Source organism: Tamandua tetradactyla, chromosome 1, assembly GCF_023851605.1.
Source record: "Tamandua tetradactyla isolate mTamTet1 chromosome 1, mTamTet1.pri, whole genome shotgun sequence".
Lineage (NCBI taxonomy): Eukaryota > Metazoa > Chordata > Mammalia > Pilosa > Myrmecophagidae > Tamandua > Tamandua tetradactyla.
This window is the reverse complement of record NC_135327.1, coordinates 123,651,133-123,673,704: the sequence shown is the minus strand read 5'-3', so window position 1 is coordinate 123,673,704 and position 22,572 is coordinate 123,651,133. Positions and strand designations below refer to the sequence as shown.

Here is a 22,572-nt window from a genome sequence, read left to right as displayed (position 1 = left end):
CCTCCCCAACCCGCCCAGAGAGCGGCGCCGCGCAGACGAGGGCAGCCGCGTGCGGCCACAGCGCCCCCTGCCGTACTGGAGGAGAGGCCTGCGTCGGCGACCACCCGAGATTTCCAAAGGTCGTGCTGGAATTCTTTTATCACCCCTTCAAAATCAGGCAGACACTGTTACTCTGTACTTCCTTCAGCCTCATCAAGGCAGCTCACTTCTGTTTGGACTTTAATCGTTTCGCTTTCTTCCTCTCTTGCTGCACTGAAGTATTCATTGCAGGGGATGCTAAGATTTATTCCAACGTTTATGTGGCCTTGTGCAAATACTGGGGTTAAAGTAAGGATCAGAAAAGACGTGGTACCTCACAGAATCCATCAGCTGGTAGGGAAGAAAGTCAGGCTGCCACAGATGTAGCTAACAAAATAAGCCTTTAGTTCAATTCAATTCATCCATCACTCAAGCATTCATTTCATAGATATTTATTGAACATCTATTTTGTGCAAGCCACTAACTGGGTAACTGGGAGCTGGAACTGGGGTAGAATACAAGGATGATTAGGACACAATCTCCCCACCTTCACCCCCCCCCCCCAAAAAGACTAAATCCCTACCCTTAAAGGGCCTGTTTATAACCTAAGAAGGGAATGAACATACACATAGCCAATTATATTGCATGGCATTGCACCATTTTGTCAAAGGAGGTAACTTGGGCTTTAGAGAAGAGTAAATCATATTTATTAAGCGCTTATAAAACCTAGATAAAGCTAACCCACTCTGGGCCTATGTTAGCACCATATCATTAGAAAGTAATTGAAAATAAATTTGGATCTTTTCTGCACTCATGGAAAATGACAAAATAGGGCTTACAGTGATTACATACAGGAAAAACCCTTAAAATTATCTTTCCCAATCTGCGTCTCCCTCCCTCATTTTCTGATACTGCAATAGCAGAACAGATGCTCCCAAATATGATTTTCTCTCTCAAAACTTTCCCAAACTCTCAAATTCAGCCCTATGGTGGTTCCAGTCACACTAAGCATTAATTATTGAGTAACAGGCTTTACTTTTCAGTGTATATCAGGTCTCTAGTCTCTCATTTCTCCTTTTACCCCATTATCAATTTTTATAAGTGGGGACTTCTGACCAAACACAGTTTCTTTTTAGGAAAACAGGGAAAGAAAGAATCTTTAAATATTCTGTTATGCTTTTTCATGTCACATTTATAGTGTTCTTATATTCCAGACACTATACAAATATTTCCAACACCCCCATCATAATAAGCATATAATACCTGAGGGAGAACGGAGTTGTTGGTTTTTTTTTTTTTTTCCTCTTTAGTGCTTCTTATTTTTCCTTTCCTTATCCTTTGACTGGTTTTCCAAATGTAATAATGCTGTGAGCCAACAGAAAGGATTGTGTTTTCTATAATGGTCTCTTCAAAAAACCTGATGTCTTCTATGGTAAGTGTACACAGCCTCTCCTGGGTGGAGCATGGACCACAGGAGGACACAGAAACAAGAAAATGACTGAGAAGACTGTGAAATAATGAAGAAGGAGTCCAGAGCGTTTGAGAGCCATAAGTAGACTCCATAAACACTGGATCAGTCCTGGCCTTCCCAGGATATAAGTCACAGTGACTCAATGGAAAGAGTAAAGAAATGTTTTACACATCCTCTCTACATGTCAGATCTGCTAATAAACATACTTTTCTCCTGGTAATAGATCAACATGTCCTTCCAAATGGTTCAGGTATAACCAAGGTATGACATTCTACTTTTCCAATGAGAAAACTGAGGCTAAAAGAAGCCAAGTTATTAGTCCCAGGTCCCATAGCAAGAAAAGCAGAGAAGCTGGAGATTCAAAAGTAGGTGTGACTAACTTGAAAGCATGTGTTTTTCTAATGACAACACAATTGTCTTTAGGGAAGAGGTTTGAGACGTGGCATTACAGGTAGACTGTGAAAATGGGCAGATTTTCCACAGAGTTGCTGAGAGAGAAGGACATACAAACAGAGAGAAGAGACCAAGTAAAAGAAAAGCAACGTGTTCAGGCGTGATAGCATAGATCAAAAGTGGCAGAGGAGAATCAGGCTGTAAAACTACATTGGAGCTAGAGGCAAAGGGCCTTGAATGCAAAGGAAGAAATTTGATTTTATTCTGCAGAAAGTCTTTTTAGAACAGGGAGCAACATGAACATTGCCAGGGAACAACTGTGGTTTTAATGTGCAGTTCCCTAACGACTACCGTGATTAAACATCTCTAAGGTACCTAAATCAAAAGGCTTATGAGTATTGATAATTCACTGGGGAAGGGAATTACAACTTGAAAAACATTCAAAGTTTATAACTCAAATGACATCTTTAAGATTAGGTACATCTTGGGTCTGTACCCAAATTTAATAATATAGTTGACTTTTATGCACTTCTAATTGTTCCTAAGTGTGTATTTGAGAATTTCAACCATGGGGAGGGAGACAGAAACAATCTACAAACCCAAGTGTCTGGTGTTTAGATGGGCATATCCCTAGAGATGAAAGCATAAACTTTCAAGTTTGGAGACAATAACCTTTGTGATCATCCAACTATACTAACTGAAAGAGCAAAACAAAGGAAACAAAAATCTATCAGGGGCGGGCCACGGTGGCTCAGCAGGCAAGGATGCTTGCCTGCCATGCCAGAGGACCCGGGTTCGATTCCCGGTGCCTGCCCATGTTAAAAAAAAAAAAATCTATCAGAAGGGAACTAATTAAAAAAAAGGGTGGTACATCCATGCAATGACAAACTATGCAGGTATTTAAACAGAAATGTAGAGCTTTCTGGATTGATATGGGGAAATGGCTACCATGCCTTATTAAGAGAAAGTGAAAATTATAGAAAAGTATATAGAATATGATAGCATATGCACAAACGAAAGGATATATTAAGCTATATGAAAGTACTGGCATTCAGCAATTTTTAACCTATAAGAATGGTAATTTCATATAGTGGTTCAACTTATTAGATATATATGCTTGAATATGTCCAGGAAAACTTTTGAAAAGTTTACACAATAAATCTCTGCTGCTGGTTATTTCAGGGAAGAATATTAGTGAGTTGAGAGGGTAGGGATAGGAATTTTTATTTCCCATCGTTTCCCCTTCTGATTTATTTTATTTTGTGAAAGACTGATCATTGAATACACTCCCTTTTCTCTGACTCCACATTCATCATGTAACTTCTGGATATAATTTTGCCTTCAATGTGAGAAAATGACCACTAAACATGAAAAGCTTGTGCTCTTGAAACTAATATTTCTCACTGTGAAACAATATACAGAGGACTTGGTCCCATATTCAAAAAGAATTTGAATCATGGAAACCAAGCAGACATTCACTTTAATTTTCCTTTTGTAAACCCCAGGTTGAGTTCTATTAATGGACGAAGGCAGTGGAAATTACCAAGTAAAGTGAGTCAGAAAGGAAAATTCCTGATGTTCATGAGAACTTCAACTGAATCAATGGGTTATAGTTTCACTATAATTTTCCTCTTTTAAAATCCCTGTTGAGATGACTCATAAACTATAAAATTTATTGGCCAACTATTTCAGGTTAACTTTTGCTAGCATTGAAAGAGAACACCTTTAATTTTTTTAAAAATTAGCTTTATAGAGGTATACTGTACATGCAATAAAATTCACCAAAGTGTACGGTTTGGTGAACTTTGACAAAATTCCTTCATGCTTTTTTTGCAGTTAATTCCCTCCCGTCTCTCCTAGCCCCTGAAAAACATTGTTTTCTGTCACTTTAATTTTGAATTTTCTAGATTTTCATATGAATGGGATAAACAGTAGCTAGCCTTTTGTGTCTAACTTCAACTTAGCATATTGCTTTTGAGATTCATCCATTTTGTTGCATGTATCAATAGTTCCTTCCTGTTGTTAGTAGTATATTCCATTGTACGGATAAACCACAATTTGCTTAAGCATTCATCTTTTCTTAAAAACTTTAAATTGTATATCTTTATACAATTACAATAAATGTACAATATTATATATATATACAACTACAAATTTCATATTTTAATCACTTTCAAGTGTATAATTCAGTGGTATTAATTACATTCAAAATATTGTGCCACCATCACTAAATCTACTACCCCAAATACTTTCATCATCTCAAACAGATAATGTGTCCGCAGAAAGCAATAACTCCCTATTCCATTCACGCACTCCCACCCTATCTTTGGGTCCTGGTAGCCTGTATTCTACTGTCTCTATGATTTTGCTTATTCTAGGTATTTCATATCAGGGAGATGATACAGAGTTTGTTTTATTGTGTCTGGCTTATTTCAACATGTCTTCAAAGTTCATCTATATAATTGTGTATATCACAGCTTCATTCCTTTTTACAGTTGAGTAATATCCCATTGTATCTATATACCACATTTTGTTTATGCATTCAACAGTAGATAGAAGGTTGCTTCCATATTTTAGCAATTGTGAAAAAAGCCACTAGGGAACATTGGTGTGCAAATATCTGTTCGAGTTCCTGCTTTCAATTCTTCTGAGTATATACCTAGAAGTGGGATTTCTGGGTCATATGGTAATTCTTCATTTTTCTGTCAAAGTTCACCTCTTCCTCTTGTGCTCTTGATCCCTAACTCTTCTTCCCACTTCTCCACAACTTTGCTCATCTTTTATTCATTCTCTCTCTTTTGCCCTCAAGTTCTCTGTCTTTTCAATAACTATTTCTCATTTAGGAAAAAATTTCTCCTTTGACACCATATCCTCCTCAAGCTGTAACTCCATTTCTCTGACCTGCCTCATGGCTAAGCATCTCAAACAGGTTGTTTCTATTTCTTTAATTCCAGGGCAGGCAAAGTAGTCCGCCTGTGCTTCACCCATAATTCAGGGTCCCAACTATTCCTATCGTTGTATTTTTCTCTCCTGAGTGTTACTTTTCTGCATCGTCAAATCTGGATCTCAGGCATGTTCATGTTCAGATTGTTCTAGTTTGCTAGCTGTCAGAATGCAACACAGCAAAGATGGATTGGCTTCTAATAAAAGGGGATTTATTTAGTTAAAAATGTACAGTGCTTTTCTTCAGAGGAAAGGTAGCTAACTTTCAACTGAGATTCTTTCTTACATGGAAAGGCACAGGGCAATCTCTGCCAGCCATCTCTCCAGGTCTCTGGGGTTCTACCAACTTTCCCTGGGGTGAATCCTTTCTGCATCTCCAAAGCCCTGGGCTGAGCTGCAAGTGCTGAGATGAGGTATACTGAGCTGCTTGGGCTGTGCTACATTGAGCTCTCTCATTTACACTTCCAGCCAATTAAATCAAACATCATCATTGCAGCAGGCACACCTCCTAGCCAACTGCACATGTAATCAGCAACAGACAAGGTTCAGGTGCAATTGGCTCATGTCCACAGCAATAGAACGAGGCACCTTCACCTGGCCAAGATGACACCTGAATCTAACTACCACACAGATCATGGGAAGAGGGTGTATGGGGGAGTACACTTGCAATATATGAAGGACCAGGCCAGAAGTGGAATACAGGCTGGGTGATGGGCTGCTTTGAACTTCACTGTTACGTGAGGGAGGAGAAAACTTCTTTAAGTGACTGTATTTTCAGGTCTCCTTTTATAGCCTTTTATATAAAACAATATCTAAATTCGTATAGAATCTGACAATTCTATACAAATGTTTACATGAAAGTCCAATGCCTATTGTGTCCATAAAGGAATATTTGATCACACCTCTCCGAACTCCTTCCAATCTAGTAAATGACACCAACATCATCCATATGTTTATTCTGGTCTTCTTCCTCTCACACGCCTTAGATCAATCCATCACAAGTCCTGTTAGTTTTATTCCCCCAATACATTTCAAATCCATCCACTGCCACCACTGTGATGTAAGTGACCATCATCTTTTACCCAGACTCCTTCAGTAATTTCCTCACCAGTCCCTCTGAAAATGTAGGCCTTATCATGTGATTCCTATGCCTAGATGTCTTAAAATTCCAATTTCTTATTCTGATTTACAAAGCTCTCTCTTCTCTGGCTCTATCCACCTTCCTAACCTCATCTCCTATCACTGTTGCCCCTCACTCACTATGCTCCGAGCATACCAGCCTCCTTTCTGTTTCTACTGCAAACCAAATCTTTCACATCTTTCAGCCTTTCAGTTGTTCTCTGGCTGCCTGAGTCTCATCCTTTAGGCCTCAGCTCAAAGCTTTTCACAGAACCTTTTATGATTACCATATCTTAAGCACTTACTGTCTTATTACCTTTTTATTTCCCTCATAGCACTTATAATGTAATTATCTTATGCACAGCACCTACAATGTGTGGTAGTTAGATTCAGTTGTCAACTTGGCCAGGTGAAGTCACCTAGTTCTGTTGCTGTGGACATGAGCCAATGGTACGTGACCTCACCTGTTGCTGATTACATCTGCAGTTGGCTAGAAGGTGTGCCTGCTGCAATGAATGATGTTTGACTTAACTGGCTGGTGCTTAAATGAGAGAGCTCAATGTAGCACAGCCCCAGCAGCTTGGCATACCTCATCTCAGCACTCGCAGCTCAGCCCAGGCCTTTGGAGACGCAGAAAGGAATCACCCCAGGGAAAGTTGTTGGAACCCAGAGGCCTGGAGAGAAGGCCAGCAGAGATTACCCTGAGCCTTCCCACGTAAGAAAGAACCTCAGATAAAAGTTAGCTGCTTTTCCTCTGAAGAACTAACAAAATAAAACCCTTGTATTAAAAGCCAATCCATCTCTGTGTGTTGCATTCTGGCAGCTAGCAAACTAGAACACAATGTAATTGTATGCACATATTTATTTATTGCCTGCCTCCCACACTAAAGCGTTAGCTCCAAGAGAGCAAGCACCTTGTTTGAATTGCTTAATTTATCTGTGGGGTCTAGTGTTACCTGGAACAGAACAAAGGCTCATCAAATGTTGAATGAATGATTGTATTTCCAGGGACCAGATGCCTTAAATGCATCTGCTGACATGCACAGATACATGTTTGCCCAGAACTGCTCATGGAAGCATCTTTTTTAATTGGCATTAGGGTGAGGGACAAAAGCTATCACAGTGGACTGGCCAAGTAAATCATTCTATATTCACATGCTACATAGCCAGTTTGGTAAAGCTGGTGGAATGCAAAATACTAGAAATAGGTTGGCTTTTAACAATGGGGATTTATTATCTTACAAATTTACAGTTCTGAGGCCAGGAAAATGTCCAAATTAAGGCATCAACACGACTATACCTGCTCTGAAGACCAGTTACTGGCAACTTTTCTGTCAGATGGCAAGGCACATGGCAATGTCCGATGGTCCTTCTCTCCTGGGTTTTATTGCTTTACCTTCTGGCTTCTCCATCTGTGACTTTTTCTCTAAACTTCTCTGGGTGTTTCTCTGTGAGCTTTTCTGAGCTCTCTGAGCTTCATCTCTTTTAAAGAACTCCAGTAAAAGGCTAAAACCCACTTTGGGGCAACTTCTCAATTGAAATAACCTAATCAAAAGGTCCACCTATAATATGTCTGCAGCCACAGGAAGGGATTAAAAGATTATGGTCTTCACTGGGGTACATAGCAGCTTCAAATGAACGCATAGCCATAACAGATGGGGATGCAAATGTATTTTTATTGAAATTGTTATCCAGGGTAACTGGAAAGCAAACAAATAAATCCCAAGGCACAACTTATCGAGTGGGATGTGCAGCATCTTCATGGTGATGTAAAATTATATTCACGTATCTTATTTGTATGTATGTAAAGCTAGGTGTCTAGAACTTGTTTATTAAAGTATTAATGATTTTCTCCAGGTGGTGGGATTTCAGTTAATTTATATTTTTCCCTTGGTAGGTTTATATTGCTTAAATATTTTAAAATGGTGAGCATTAAAGCAGCTTTCTGAATATGCAAAATGTGAATTTCAATATTTGGAATTAGCTGTATCAATATTTAGTATCTACACATTATCCACTTTCTTTCTTATATGATTATATGTGATGTTACTCCAGAATTGTTTGGAGCTGACTGCACCATCTACTTGTCTCACTTAAAAGTGAGAATTGCATAATGGATTAAGATGGTTTGTAAGGCATGTACCACAATGTGTGGCCTTTACTGGGGTTCACCGAGTGCTATTTCATCCCTTCTCTTGAGAATGCCTTTTTTGCTGCACCCAGCTAATAACACTTTATCACAATACATTTAACCTGCAAGAGAGAGGGTCCATTACCCCAAACCATCCCTGTCCAGCCAATGAACTCCCTGATACCTCTTGACACTCCTGTTGCTTTGTGTCAGATACTGGTCGAATGCTGAGACCCACAATCGATGTTACCGGTAAACAGACTTTCCTTATCAGCCTTCTGAATACATTGTCAGAATGAAGTCATTTTCTAATGAGTCCTGAAACTCACAGGAGGTACAGTGTTTAAAACAACAGGCCCCATTCCAAGTGCTAGCTTCTTTTGGTTGATTCAGTGCTCAAAATTTTCCACAGGTGAGTGAGCTGTACTGAGGCGGATCTGGTGGTGTAGCCTCATGCAGTTACTGAAGTCATAAAATGTGTTTTTTCATTTTTACTTAAAATAAAATTGATGCTCAGGTAAAATTTACCTTGTTTATCCCTGACTTTGCCTTCTTCCTGGCATACTCCAGGTTTCTGAGAACCCCAATTTGAAAAGTATAGGCTCTATTTTGCTCTTATCCATACTTACATAGGGACCCTCTTCCCCTACCTCTCTTTTCAATTGCTCGAAATTACAATGCAGGATAGGGATCCTGTTGTCGACTGAATTGCACTCCACAAAAGATTTAGATCCTAACCTTGGGCACTAGTGAATGTGAACTTATTTGGAAACAGGGTGTTTGCAGAGGTAACAAGTTAAGATGAAGTCATAGTGGATTAGAGTAGGCCCTATGAGGCTAGGAAGAATTCTCTCCAGCAGCTGTCAGAGCAAGCATGACCCCTGCTGATCACCTTGATTTCGGACTATCTAGCTTCCAAAACTGTGAGTTGACAAATATCTTTTGTTTTAAGACACCCAGTTTGTGGTACATTGTTATGTCAGCCCTAGGAAACTAATATAGATCTTAAGCTGTAAGGCTGGTGGAGAGAAGGGGACTGTATTAGTAAGTTTGCTGCAATTAACAGAAATTTTCTTTTTTTTTTTTTTGGCCTGGGCAGGGTCCGGAAATTGAACCCGGGTCTTTGGCATGGCAGGCAAGAATTCTGCCACTAAGCCACCATTGCACCACTCAAGAGAAATTTAATTGAGTTAAGTTAAAAAAAGAAAAAGAAAAAAGGCTGGAGGCAAGACTTTATTGTAAGGATCTGGGGAATTTCAGAACCCAGGGAACAGGGTCCAGAAGGTTGTCTGAACTCAGTCTGTGTGTTTCCTTCTCTCTGTAGAACTTCCAAAGAAGTCTTCCAGGAAGGTGCATCCTACAATGGCTACATTTGACCTCAGAAACTCAGGGTCATAAAGCATCCCTTATTTGAACCACTTTTTTAGCAGAGATTCCTAGTGATATATTTAATCTAAGTTTTTGTGGTCCTTGGATTACTTATTTTGCCTGACTAAACACTTACTTTTGTATTCTCTTCAGCTTCCCATAGTTCTCTGCACATGAATACGGCTACGTGCGATCCTTGACTATACATGTGGCAGTTTCAGCCATATAAGAGACTGACAGTTTCTTGGTCCCAAATCCCATGTGTCTCCCTGGTTGGTGCATCTGATATGCCCAGAAATATGGCCCCAACTGGGAATTCTTTCCCAGAGCATAGGAAAGCATAAATTGGACAGATGCACCAAAAGGAAAAATCAGTGGCAAAGGTCCCCTAGACTCTTAATGGAATGTGACTTTGGGTACAGCAGACCCAAAAGAAGGATAGTTTTATACACAGCTTCTATGGAAATGGTCCAATCAATCTGATTGTAGGTGCCTATGGTTTGCAGAAACACATGTAGTTAAGACTGTCCTCTTAATAAATCACAAAATTTGAAGTTTTCAATAAAGGTGAAATTCTTGACTCTGTATTATCCCTCCTGAACATTTCAGATGAGTTTTTAAAATTTAAATGAAATTTAGGGTCTATTAAACAAACAAACAAAAAAACCACACAAAAAAAAACAAAAGGGAACTTCTGAGAGGTGCTTAATTCTGCTAACTGAAAAATACCTGAGGGGAACATGTTAGGAGACAGCAGCCAGCGTTTCCCTTTTGATTTATCATGCAGGATCTCTGAAGGTTCTTTGTCTCTTTCTCACTCTGATCCTAAGACATAAGTGATCAAACAAAAATGGGCAAATATTAACAAGTTATCTCGCTCTTGAAAATCCTTCAGTGGTTCCAAACTTCTCTATGTGGCACATGAAGTCCTTCTTGACTTCATCTCCTGCCTCCCCTTGCCAAGTATTTTTCAAAGTGTAGGCCATTACCTATGAAATCAACTTTAGTGGGATGTCACACCATTATTTTCAGTGGAGCAGAAAAAAATTTCCAACATACGTACATTTGCGTGTGCCAAATCATGCTGTTAGATAATACTTCTTTCTATAGATTATGATGAGAATGTTTGACAGCCACTGCCCTATAAGCAGTCTCATCAGTCTTGCTGTACTTTCCTGCCTGCCTTTTCATCAATGCAGGCTTTCATGCATATTGCTCCCTGTTAATACAGTATTTCTCCTTGTATGACTGGCAAACATTGACTTCTGTTTTTGAGTCCACTAGAAAGTCATTTCCCATGTGAAACCTTTGCTGATTCCCAAAGGTTATCAACAATTGGCTACATAAACCTTTTTCACAGCTCCCTTCTTCAGTATGTAAGCTTTGGAAAGGACTGGTCATGTCTTTCTCATTTGTGCATCTTCAAGGTGTAACACAGTCAACTAAAAAGTGTCTGATAGATATCTGTTGAATGAACTCTAAGCTCAATGTTCTGCTATTTCTTTTTCTTTTTTAATCATCTGAAGCCTGAAAAGGAGTCTCTTAAAACAAAAGCTTAAAATGCATCCTGCTAAAGTTTGCTCTTTAATTATACATTGCCCACTGCTGTTATATTCACCTTACCTTAAAGTAAAAAGAAAAATACCAGGATAGTAATTAATCATCAAGAAAGCAGTTAGAAATTGCTGTTTTTATTATTTTTATTTGCTACTGATATTTTTATTGTAAGAAGTTGTACAAAAGGTACAAACCACTGTTTGCTTCAATTTAGCTTGTGCATAAGTGAAAACAATTAACTTGACAGTGACATTTCAACACCAATTAAAAAAAACAATGAATTCCATTATTTGACAATAAATACCTAAATTTGCATTCTAGCACCCAGTAAGACATCCAGTTTCCAAAGGATCATTCATCTGCAACCCTCTGAATTCTCTGACATTCTACCTTTGCAATGGCCACAGTCACCACTGTAGTTTTCCCTCTCCAAAGAAGTCTTCCAGTAAGGTGCATACTAGAATGGCTATACTTGACCTCAGAAACTCAGGGTCATAAAGCGTCCCTTACCTGAACCACTTTTTTAGCAGAGAGATTTCTAGTGATGAGGTATATTTAATGTAAGTTTTTGTGGTCCTTGGATTACATATTTTGCCTGACTAAACACCAATTTTTGTATTTTCTTGAGGCAGGAAGAATCTAGATAACCTGACCTGTATTTTCATCTGCCTCAAGGGGATAAAGCAAGAGCATTCAGCTCAGGAGGCTATGAGGAGAGCAATCTTAGAGATAAGCTTTAGTCTTTTCTTCTGCTTTTTTTTTTTTTGCCTCTGGAGGGCTTTCTGTGTGGAATGCAGGGATGGATGGTTGCCCTTCCAAGTCTGCTCCCATTTATCCTACTCGAGCCCATTTCTCTCTGAGGGTTAAACCATCCAGAAACGTAGGAAGGTCCCTGCTTTCAGAGAGCCAGGTTGCAGCCACACTTGGGGAGAGCACAGGGTTTATATACCCTGTGAAGAAGGATACCCAGGTGGACCCTACAGGCCAGTGTGGTAACCCCCAATCTTGGGTGCAGAGAAACAAACAGAAGCAATATCAAACTTGAGTCATCTGCCAAAATTCTTGTTAAAACTGTTCCCGGCAGTGAATTTCTACACTGCTTCTTTTAATCTGCTGAACCCAAAGCACCAAAACAGAGCATTTTGTAGCAATATGAGCAAACGGAATGAGAGTAATTATGCACCTTTAAGGAACATGCACCCTTATAAGTCTGTACCCTGATATGAATATAGCAGAATGAGTTTCAAGTATGGAGAAATACAGTAAAAGTACAGCCTGTGATTGGGTTGAAAACAGCAGCCTGGAATGTGGTTTGTATTCCTGCTTAATTTTTCTCTTTGTACCACAACAGCCCAAACTAAAAGCTCTGCAGAATGACTTGGTTTAAAAATCAAGTGTATGCAAAGGAGCTAGAGTGGATTTGTAATTGGTGCCATGAGCACACGGTGTGCCTGCATCAGGAACCTTCTCATGATGACTGTTCACTGAAGGACAAGTGGGGGTGTTGGCCTGGCCTAGGCGGGTACATCTAAGGTGCCTAAAGTATCTCTCATCATGTCTCTGAGGCCCAAAGAGTGGCAGAGGTGGACGGGTGATCAGATGAAGCTGGGATAGTGGCAGGGAGAGCTTTAGTAGGAGGAAAGAGATGTAGGGGCTGGGGAAGGAGGTCAGTCATCCTGGGCTGGCTTGCGCAGCCTAGATGATTATCTGACATGCACAACCTCTACATCTCCAAAACCGTGATTTCAAACACAGAAACCAACAAGTTAAATGTCCAAATTAGGATTTTTCTTTTCTGTTTTTAAAACATTTTCTTTTATAAGAATAAACTGAAAACAAAAAAGCTTATTGTGGGTGACACCCTTGCAGAAACCTTGAAGAAAGTTTTAACTAGACACTATGGGAATGCAGAAACACTAAAACATTTTACAGTGAAAACATGCTTTTGTAACATTTCAGTAAAGATAATCCTATAAAACTCTCTGGTTCTAACCTGCATTCTATGGGAACCGATACTGTACTTTTCTTAACACATGCTGCTCTTCTAAATGAATCACTTGCCCTTTAACCTTTAACCTTCACATCAAAACCTAAAATTCCAGAAATGGAACAAGCTTTCACAGTGTTGGGCATTGTTAGTTGTTAAAATCCCATTCTTGATTATTGTACATATAATCCTTGTTTTTTATTACCAGACTGGATTGTTTCTGTACAAAACTCAAGTTGCCTGAAGCACAGAAACTTAGACTCCTCCATCTGAGACATTCTCGAAGCCTTAAGGCACAAGCTGACATAGTACTATTTCTACGGAAAATCCTCACATTGCTCTCTACAACAGTTCTACCTGTCCCCATTATTATACACGATATCTATGAGGACACTTGATCATGCAGGGGAAGCTTCTTCACAAAGCCAGGCCAAGGGAGGCACCTATCACTGATCGGCATCTACTCCAATGGCAAATTTTCTAAATTAAGGCAGTATCTGAAATGCTTGTCTAGCTTTAGTTTCTACTTTGCTATATTTTATACTATGCTATATGCATATTTGACAAAAGCAAACTACAAAGTCCTTTGCTTTAGCTCCTTTATACAATGATAAAACACCAAGACACCAAAAAGACTACATCTACAGTCTTAAAGTCTAGTAATCATATTAGAATGCATGCAGCTTATTAGGGGGCTTAGTCTAATTTTTATTTCCTTAACTCCATCAAGACCATGATAATGACATTAAATGCAAGTCCTAATACTTTCTGCCTTCAGTTGTACTTTCACAGGACTAGTGTGATTCAGAAATAAATAATATACATGAATAATAATAGAAATAATTTATGCAAATGTAGAACAACTTGAAATAAAAATTCCCCACCTTGTTAAGTGCTGATCCTAGGAGTAGTTGTGGCCACTAATTCCATGAGCTAATGAATACATTTATTACTGGTCATAGGAAAATGAATACAAAGTAAGTTAGGAACTGTAATAAACATGGGTACATCATTGCAAACACAGGACCAGAATGAAAAGGTTATGATGCACTTGAGGGGTTCAGGAAATGTATTACTGCTGGAACACATTATCATTATTCAGAGGCTTCAAGGTCAAGTTTAGAGTTGCTGGTGAACTCAGAAATATTGCTGGCTAATATATATTATTGCATTTCATAAAACTTAAGATTAGAAACTTTCAAGTAAGGTTACAAGGGCATCTTCAGAACTTTAACATAAGCATGCCAACGGAATTTGGATAGAAACCACAGAGTTAGAAATTAAATAGTTGTGTGGCTCTATGCTTGCTGATTAGTGCTACACGGTCATAGTTCTTGGTAGTCAATATGTACAGATATGTGTCCCCTTTAAAAAGCCTACATTTAACTATCTAAACTCCTAAAATAGAGACGGGGTTATTTGCATGATAAGTAATTCACACAAAAAGTTCCTCTAAACAGGAAAATCCTGTCCTACATGAGATAATTGGTTTAAATACTTTGAATTACTTGACAAAGAAAAAGAAGAGTCTCGAAACTATAGTTAGGAGCTGTTGCCAAAACTGAAGATGAAGCAGAAAATAAACAATGTTTTCTCAAAACAAAACTTTTCCAGGCATATCTTTTGCCATCGTACATGTAGAATGATAGAAAATAAAAAAATAAAAACATCTTTCCTGTAATTATACATCTTCTCTTAAAAAAAAAAAAAAAAAAGCTGAGCTTAGAGCCTGAGAGATGCCTGGCAGACAGCATCACACAGAGCAGCCTCTACTACATCTCTTTTTACCCGAACTTTCGGAGAATTGTGTTGTACTTATTTATGTACAGAAGACACCTGTTTACTTCTAGGGACATTTTACTCCCAAAGAGTGCAGAACAGGTGCCTCTGAGACAGCAGCAGGGCACACTTACACCTCGGCCGGTATCTTGCCGGGTCTTTATATCATTTCAGACACAGGTGAGCAGGCGAGCAGGTCTTCAGTTAGCTCCGCCCTCTGCCCCGCCCCCGGCCAACATGGGGCCGGGAGAAGATGCAACACACCTGCATGGTTTTCACGTGGGAGTCACGCGCAAATGGGATTCAAACTGGCCCACTGATAACCAACTTTGGGTTTTAATTTGTCCTTTCATTTATGGGCTTAATCTGGAATTTACTATAGCGGGGTTTTGAGCAGAAGGATATGGCCGATGCCTTTAAGGCACTTTTTACAGCCCTGGTGTGCGATGTCTTGATTCAGTATCAACAACTGAGACTTGTCTGCCTGTTAGGTTTTAAGTTAAGCAGTCACCATCGAGTTTCTGCCACTCAGAAGGAATAAACTGCCTTTCTCTTGTGCTATACTGAGGAAAGTCTGAAAAATACTGTAAGTTCCTTCTCTCTTAATTCCAGTGATTCTTTTGAGGAAGGTGACTTCCAAAATTAAATAAACCATCTGGCGAATAATGGGTCTCTGAGCAGACCTGTGATTTAAAACATAAACAAATATATATATATACGCACACATGTAAAAATTACCAGTCTTTTAGTATTTTAGGGCTCTATTTCAGGGTCACAGTTCTTTAGGAAAATGTAGTTTTGTCTACTTAGTTACTAATTCATTAATCATTTTGCTCATCCGATTTTTTAAATGGGGATGTGTGCTTCCGGTTCTAACAGCTATCATGGTAGGGGACGTGAAACGATCTGACTGGGATGCATGTTGGAGACAACTGTGGAGTTTTACACGCCTGACAAAACTGTCCTGTTTACAAACGAGGGTTGACTTCTTAGGAAGCAAGCCTTGCCCATTTTTTGTAACTTCTGCACCTAGAAAAGTAACAGATACTCACTTACCTTTAAAGAATGTTTCTTTAAGAACTGAATGACTAGGCTTTCTTTACTCAAATGATCAAAATGGGTCTATTATGCATCCTCAAGCAAATTTACTTTACAAACAAATGTCCAGAATCTAGCTAACCAGTGAAATGTATAAGCTATAGAACATTATGAAGGCTATTAGTTATCTTGAAAAACAAGTGCAAGGTGATCATTGAATATAGGCAGAAGAAAAATAAGAATCAAGTCTTTAGAAGTACCTCTTTGGCCTTCGTCTGCCAGTTTTGCTTTTCTTTGCCCCCCTGAAAATGGACTACAACAAGAAAGCTCATCATAACGACAATGTGAACTTAGCAAACAGGCTTTGCAAGGTAAAAAAAAAAACCACCTCCCTGTCCTATCATGTTAACTTCAAATTGCTGTACTAGATGCTTGAAAAAAGCCTATGTTTATTTTTAAGGTGACTCTTCGGTTTTCTTCCTCAAGGACAGAGTACCAGTGTTAAGGAAACAAGTATGTGGATGGAAATACATTCATTTATATGAATTAATTCCCTGGGAATACGAATAATGAAAACATTTTGAAAAGCTGATGGTACTTCATTAAAAAAAGATAAAGGAGTGGGGGGAAGGGACTCCAGACCCTTCCTGTTTCTACGTTTCTATTATTTACAAGGATCAGAAGATAAAGAAGGCCAAAAGAATTTTTTCTTTCTTTTCTGGAAAAGTGCAAGTTAGAAATGCTTGAGATATAGGTATGCAGCAAATGGTCACCAAACATTTGATGAGAATTGCATTGATGTAAAAAAGGGAGCTGTAAGAAATGAAAATGCTGTTCTCTCATGCTTTTGAGAACATTTACTAACTATGAGGACTTACATCGACAGACTTCTGATAGCCTTAAGAAGTTTTTCCATTGTGGAAAAGGAACACAAAATACCTAGCTAATTATATACCTAAATGTATTTAATGCACATGATAAATTGTTTTGGGTAAGGTTCACAAATTAAAAAAATCCTAGTGGCATAGGAAACATGCCTTTTAAAAATTTGTTTTAATTTTTACAATGAACATTCTTGGTCATGTATTATCAGTGCAGGTTCACGTGATTGCTTCTTCCCCACGAAACGAAGAAGGAATATGAATGGTTTAGTTTGCTCAGCTCAACCTCTGAAATGGTAACTGCGCTTGGAATAGCTTCTCCATAAAATTTGTTTTTGAACATATCAAGTTCATAGTTGTCACGTGATTTTAATATGTTCCTATAATTTATATGTTAATAAAATATATATCCTTCAACATTAACTTTGAAACTATCCTTTGAGTATCTTTATTTATTCCAAATTTTCTCTATCCATTGCCCACTATTTTATGAATAATTTTTAAAGATTTAGAAATCAGATATCTTTAGTCACAATGTAAAATATGCCTTTTTTAATTCCATCAATATCCAAGTATATATGTATAATATATATTAATATTTTTCCCCAAGGTAAATATTCTGTAGTTTCTATATTAATACAATTATTTATGGTGGCATATTAACTTTTCACATTATTCTTTCCTATACACAACTATAAAACAAAAGCCTGCCTTTGAAAAATGTGATACTCTCACATGCTTATTATAACAACAGTCAACTGTCACTTAAAAGAAAGGAAGTGATTCTTTGGACAGATGACTTTTAATATGATTATAATGTTAGGAAGTTTACATGATTTAATTTCCATAATGTAACGAAAATTGACATTCTGAATTTAACAGGCATCAATTTTAAGAGAAGAAACTACAGTTATTTAAAAACTGAATTCAAATACATAATTTAAGGTTCAATATGACTGGTGCTATTTAAGAGTTTTCTCATAAAGACAGTAACACCATATGCATTCTGCAATTTTCATTTTACTCAAAAATAAAATTCTGAGACTCCATTCTTAGATGAACAATTTTGAACTATTTTAGTAGGTCACTTAGGGCTAAATGAAAAGCCTACCATTCACAGTGTGAAAATTGGGGGAGTACAACGGACTGAAACAACCCAGAGCTTTCTTCCAGAACAGGTTTTTTTGTACCTTAAATTCCCATCCACTTCAAAGGAGGGACAAAGTGGGAGGATCCAGCCTATTGGGTTCTTTTTACAAGCCCTAGTGAATTGTATTTTAAAGGTTAGGTCCTTACTGCCCTTTACCATGTAATAGATTAAGGATGGCTAAGTAGACAGGTTTCCCTCTTTTTTCTTTTTAAAAGCAATTTGCTACAACTCCATCCTACATAACAATTCCCATAATATTTGGACCACCAGAACCAAACATCTTACAGAAACCATCAAGCACATTCTTGCACCAATCCCAGGAAGAAATTCAAATGTGATTTCAAATCTATCTCCATATTTTTACTTCCTATAAGCCGAAATAACATTGACAGTGTGATGTTTACAGCTAACCACTACCCGCTTTTGGCAAAGATGTCTCAAACCATATGTCAGAGAATAAGTCGTATTCACACTAAGTTCTTATTCTGCTATAATGCTTCAAAGTGCCCTAAAGGCAAGGCTGCTTGTGTGGGATCTGGACTTGAAATGGTGAGCATGGATGTAAAAGACATGAAGCGAGAGGGTAATCACTCAAGTGCAAAAACCACACAGAAGAGCTGGGGACAGCCCCTGATAAAGTTCAGAGAGGCCAAGATGCCCTCTCATTCTGCATCATCAGAGGATAAATTTGCCAAGTCTCTAAAGCCAAAATTCTCATGCTTTAGTTTTCTTTACAAACATTACTGAGAAACAAGCCAAAAGTAGAAATAAAAGTTGGCTTTCTACTCATTTAAAATTCTAAAGAATGCTGAAAAGTTTCAGTTTAGAACAGCTACATTTTTCTTGAGTTGACTTATGGTAAGCTTTTATAAAAGCAAAAACTAAAGTCCTGTTCATTCTAACCATGGATACTGACCAAATCGCTCATGATGAATCAGCACATTGAAATTCTGAATTTCTAGGTCCTAGTGATATTCTCTGTAATTCTGATCCTCAAACGGAAGGCAGAACTCACCTTTCTGGGTGAGACTGATAGTATGACTTATCCTGAATCTCTGGATTAACTATATCTCAAGCATTTACAGTGATGCCAAAACATAATCAGTGTTGGCACAATGAAGAAAGTATAAAACATTCTTATGGCCCATCTTCTCATTTCTATCTTGCTTTATGAAGAATTTTCTGTTCTTCAAACTACCAAATTAGAACAATGTTAAACAATATATGTATAAAAAAAGAATGGCTCCCAACCCAAAAAATTTTCAGAAGACACATTCATCTAATTTTTCTCTTTTAAACATAGTCATATGCAATATTAAGCAGTCAAAAATTTAGTAAGGCTTTACAATGCATAAATATCATCTGGAACATTTTCTACTAAGGGAATTACTGTCCATTCTTTGAAAATCCTAACTCTAAGCATGGTCTAACCGTTCCATGCAATCAAAACAACTTCCTCCTAAAAACTTCATTTCTGTGTTTTCTGATTATGAGAGTCAAATCAGCACAGAACTGTGTATATGGCAGAGATGGTCTGGAATAGAATGGACTACAGAAGGCGAGCAAACAACAAGACAGAGTGAAGCTGTTCATGAAGACTGGGCCAGGCTGGCTCTGCAGAAAGCAGGAATATGCACAAGGCACTAGGCGGGAACGCAGCCTGGGGGATGGGGGAAACATCATTTTATAGAGTAAATACACATATGTCTCTAAAAAATAGTTTAAAACATTCCTTTAGATACTGCACTGACAATATATTCTATAAAAATGTAAAATACTAACACTTCAAAGCAGTCTATGTGCTGGTGATGGAGCAGAACAAGTATTCTACTCATTTCCTAGGTAATAACAGTGAACACCACATAGGATGGTCACATTAAATTGAGAACATATGGGACCTTGCTAGGACTGTGTTGAGACCATAAGCCATAACCTGACTCTGCGTATTTATGAAATGTTCATTGCAAGAAATAAAGCAGGTGGTGCGTGGAAACAGCTTAAGCAATCTGTTATTAGTTATGTAACGGCAGCAATATATATTATAGGTGCTGGGAGACAGACAAAATGGTACTTTGCAAAGAAGGCAGTGCATGATGGAAAGTACAGTGTAAAAGGTGGGGAAAAGTTAAATGGCATTCCTGTCTCTAGTTAGAGAGCACTACTCTCAAACCAAAACAGGAAACAGTTTCTGACAAATTCTTAAAAACAAAAACAAAACAAAATAACAAAAGCCAAAAGGATATAAGGACATTTCAAATTAGGAAATAAAGGCATATTCTATTTTTTGGACAAATTTTTTTTTAAAACTATTTGAGGTACATTCCCTAAATCTATAGCAAATAATAAAAAGCTTATAAAAGGTATTTTCCAAAAGAAACAATAACACATGATATTATACAGAAGGCTAAAACCGCCTTAAAAGGGTAAATTTAGCTTTTCAAAAGGGTAAACAGACAGCATGATTTAAAAAATAGGTCTCATAAAAGATATTAGGATTTTTTTTTTCTTTTTGCTGTGTGTATAAAATTCCTCTAGATAGTGACTCTTTTACAGCTATTAAATTTACTGTTTTTGGCCAGAAAAGAAATGCTGAGGACACAGGCTCAACTTTCTATAATTTGAGAAGCCCATTCTGGTGAATCACCTTCAGTCAACAGACGCCCATTATTTTGTGTCACCTTTAAACACCTTATCGGTCTTTAAAATTCAATTATTCTGTTGTTTACAAAAAGTAACACTTTAAGAGATCACAAAACACACACACACACACACACACACACAGACACTCAAAAGTACCAAATGAGGCCCAGGCAGCTGCGGAGAGATTATATCATAGATCGGCTGTGCCTGGCCTGTCCACTTCACACTGGCAGCGTTTAAAGTTAGAAAAATGAAATGGCAGCACAATTGGTCAGCAGCTTGTCTTCTTCTGGAAAATTTCCAGGATCTTGAAACAAACAGATACAAACAAACAAACAAACATAAAGCCACAATCACTTTTGCATTGATTTCAAATCAGTAAACTAGGCGATTTCTGTGGAGAAGCAGAGCCCATCTGGAAGACAGTGGCTAGAAGGCTTCTAGACAGGGATCCTCAAACAGCTCTGCAGGGCTTTCCTGGGGAACCTGTCAGCCACTAAGGACCTTCTCGTGTACCAACAGCGCAAGGCAGATGCTGGGGCCTCAGGCTGTGTTCAGCTCCGAGGTGTTCTGACTGGGCGGCAGATGGGAATCCAGGTTCTCCTTGCACCTCTCCAGGTCGTGGAAGTATGGGTGAGACAGGGCACTGTAGGCAGATATTCTTTTGGCTGGATTGAATGTCAAGCACTTCTGTGATACAGAAAAAATAATTGACTGACATAAAACATGTCCATGTATATAATGTGCTTACACAGTTAAACATTTATTCATTGCCATGTACCAACTGTGCCTATAATGAGAATGAATATTTATCTCACGGGATACTAAATACCATTTAGACAGTACTCTCTAATGTATAAATGGCCTCTCAGGAAAAGCCAACATCTTTTGGGTGGCCTGTGGACTATAGTCAACCCAGGATTTCTCTCCAAACCACCGCACATTACAAGTTACGGTATGCATATAGCTTCACTTAGATAGTGATTCTTCTACTGCTAACAAAGCTAGTGTTATAATTAGAGACATTTGCCTTAACTTCTTAATCCTGTTCCAAGGTTTGCTATTGAGCAGGGGACAGAAGAAGGTTGCTTTGTTCAGCTGTATAGGATAATCATGGAACAAGGGTACCCAGTGAAGGAGGCAAGTAAGAACTAAAACCTAGCTACCGTTTCATTAGCAAGCCATGAACCCTGCCTCAGGGCTGCCACTCAACCAGGAGAAAGGGGGCACTTTCCTTCCAGTTCACATCAAGTGCTATATGGGCTACTAGTACCCCTATAAGGGGTTTATTAGATTCATTAGATTCTATTCAAATTAAAAAACTCTATTCGAGGCTATAAACTCAAATGCAGAGATACTAGGATGAAGGAGCTGATCCCTGTGTACAGGAGCCGTAAGGCCTAGCAGAGCTCCTTGATTTGGTCAGTTGGTTGGGCTACTAAGGTAGGAAAGTTGAAAGGAGGGAAAAGTAAGCCTTTGGGGTAGCAATCTTCACTTCCAAAACGACTTATACATAATAAATTATACAGAAGATTTCCCTTATCTCAGACCCATTTTCAGTCCTATGTACACTCCAACCCCAGGTAATTATCTTCTTCAAATAACAGTCCCTGTTCTTCCTCCTACCCTTTCATCAACATCTTCTGATTAGCCACCATGTGACAAGCACTAATGAGTAAGATCTGCCCAATATTCCAGGAACTCACAATGTCTTTCAGTTTTGTGATACAACACCCAATGCGGTTAGCTGAGTATTTTGAAACATAAATGAATGCCAGACCTTTATGTAATCTAAAGATTTAAATTTATCATAGTTAATGTAGACCTTTTCCACATAATTTGGGTCCCTGCCTTTGGAAGTTCAGAGTCCCAGTCAGGTCCTGACTGGATTATGGATCCCTCTGATACACTGTTGAAGGTTACTGGCCTAGAAAAGTACATACAGATAGAAAATTCAGTGTATCTTATTTATTCTGAGCTCCCTAACCAGTCCATGGAAGCCAACCTCCCTATAGGGTCTTCTGAAAATCAAAAAGCCAAAGGGCAAGTAATGCAAGGAGCTTACCAATAGTCCCAATGTCAATAAACATCTTTAGG

General features: G+C 38.4%; 1 protein-coding gene across 3 annotated transcripts in view; it reads right to left on the bottom strand.

Annotated features, from left to right (window-relative positions):
• Positions 1-11,728: 11,728 nt before the first annotated feature.
• CDK6 (cyclin dependent kinase 6) overlaps positions 11,729-22,572 on the bottom strand; it is a 239,945-nt gene continuing 229,101 nt past the window's right edge. For all 3 annotated transcript variants that reach the window (XM_077123888.1, XM_077123897.1, XM_077123906.1), the window contains one exon: positions 11,729-21,165. In XM_077123888.1, the coding sequence (XP_076980003.1) occupies positions 21,019-21,165 (147 nt within the window). In that variant the 3' untranslated portion in view covers positions 11,729-21,018. The remainder of the gene's footprint in view (positions 21,166-22,572) is intronic.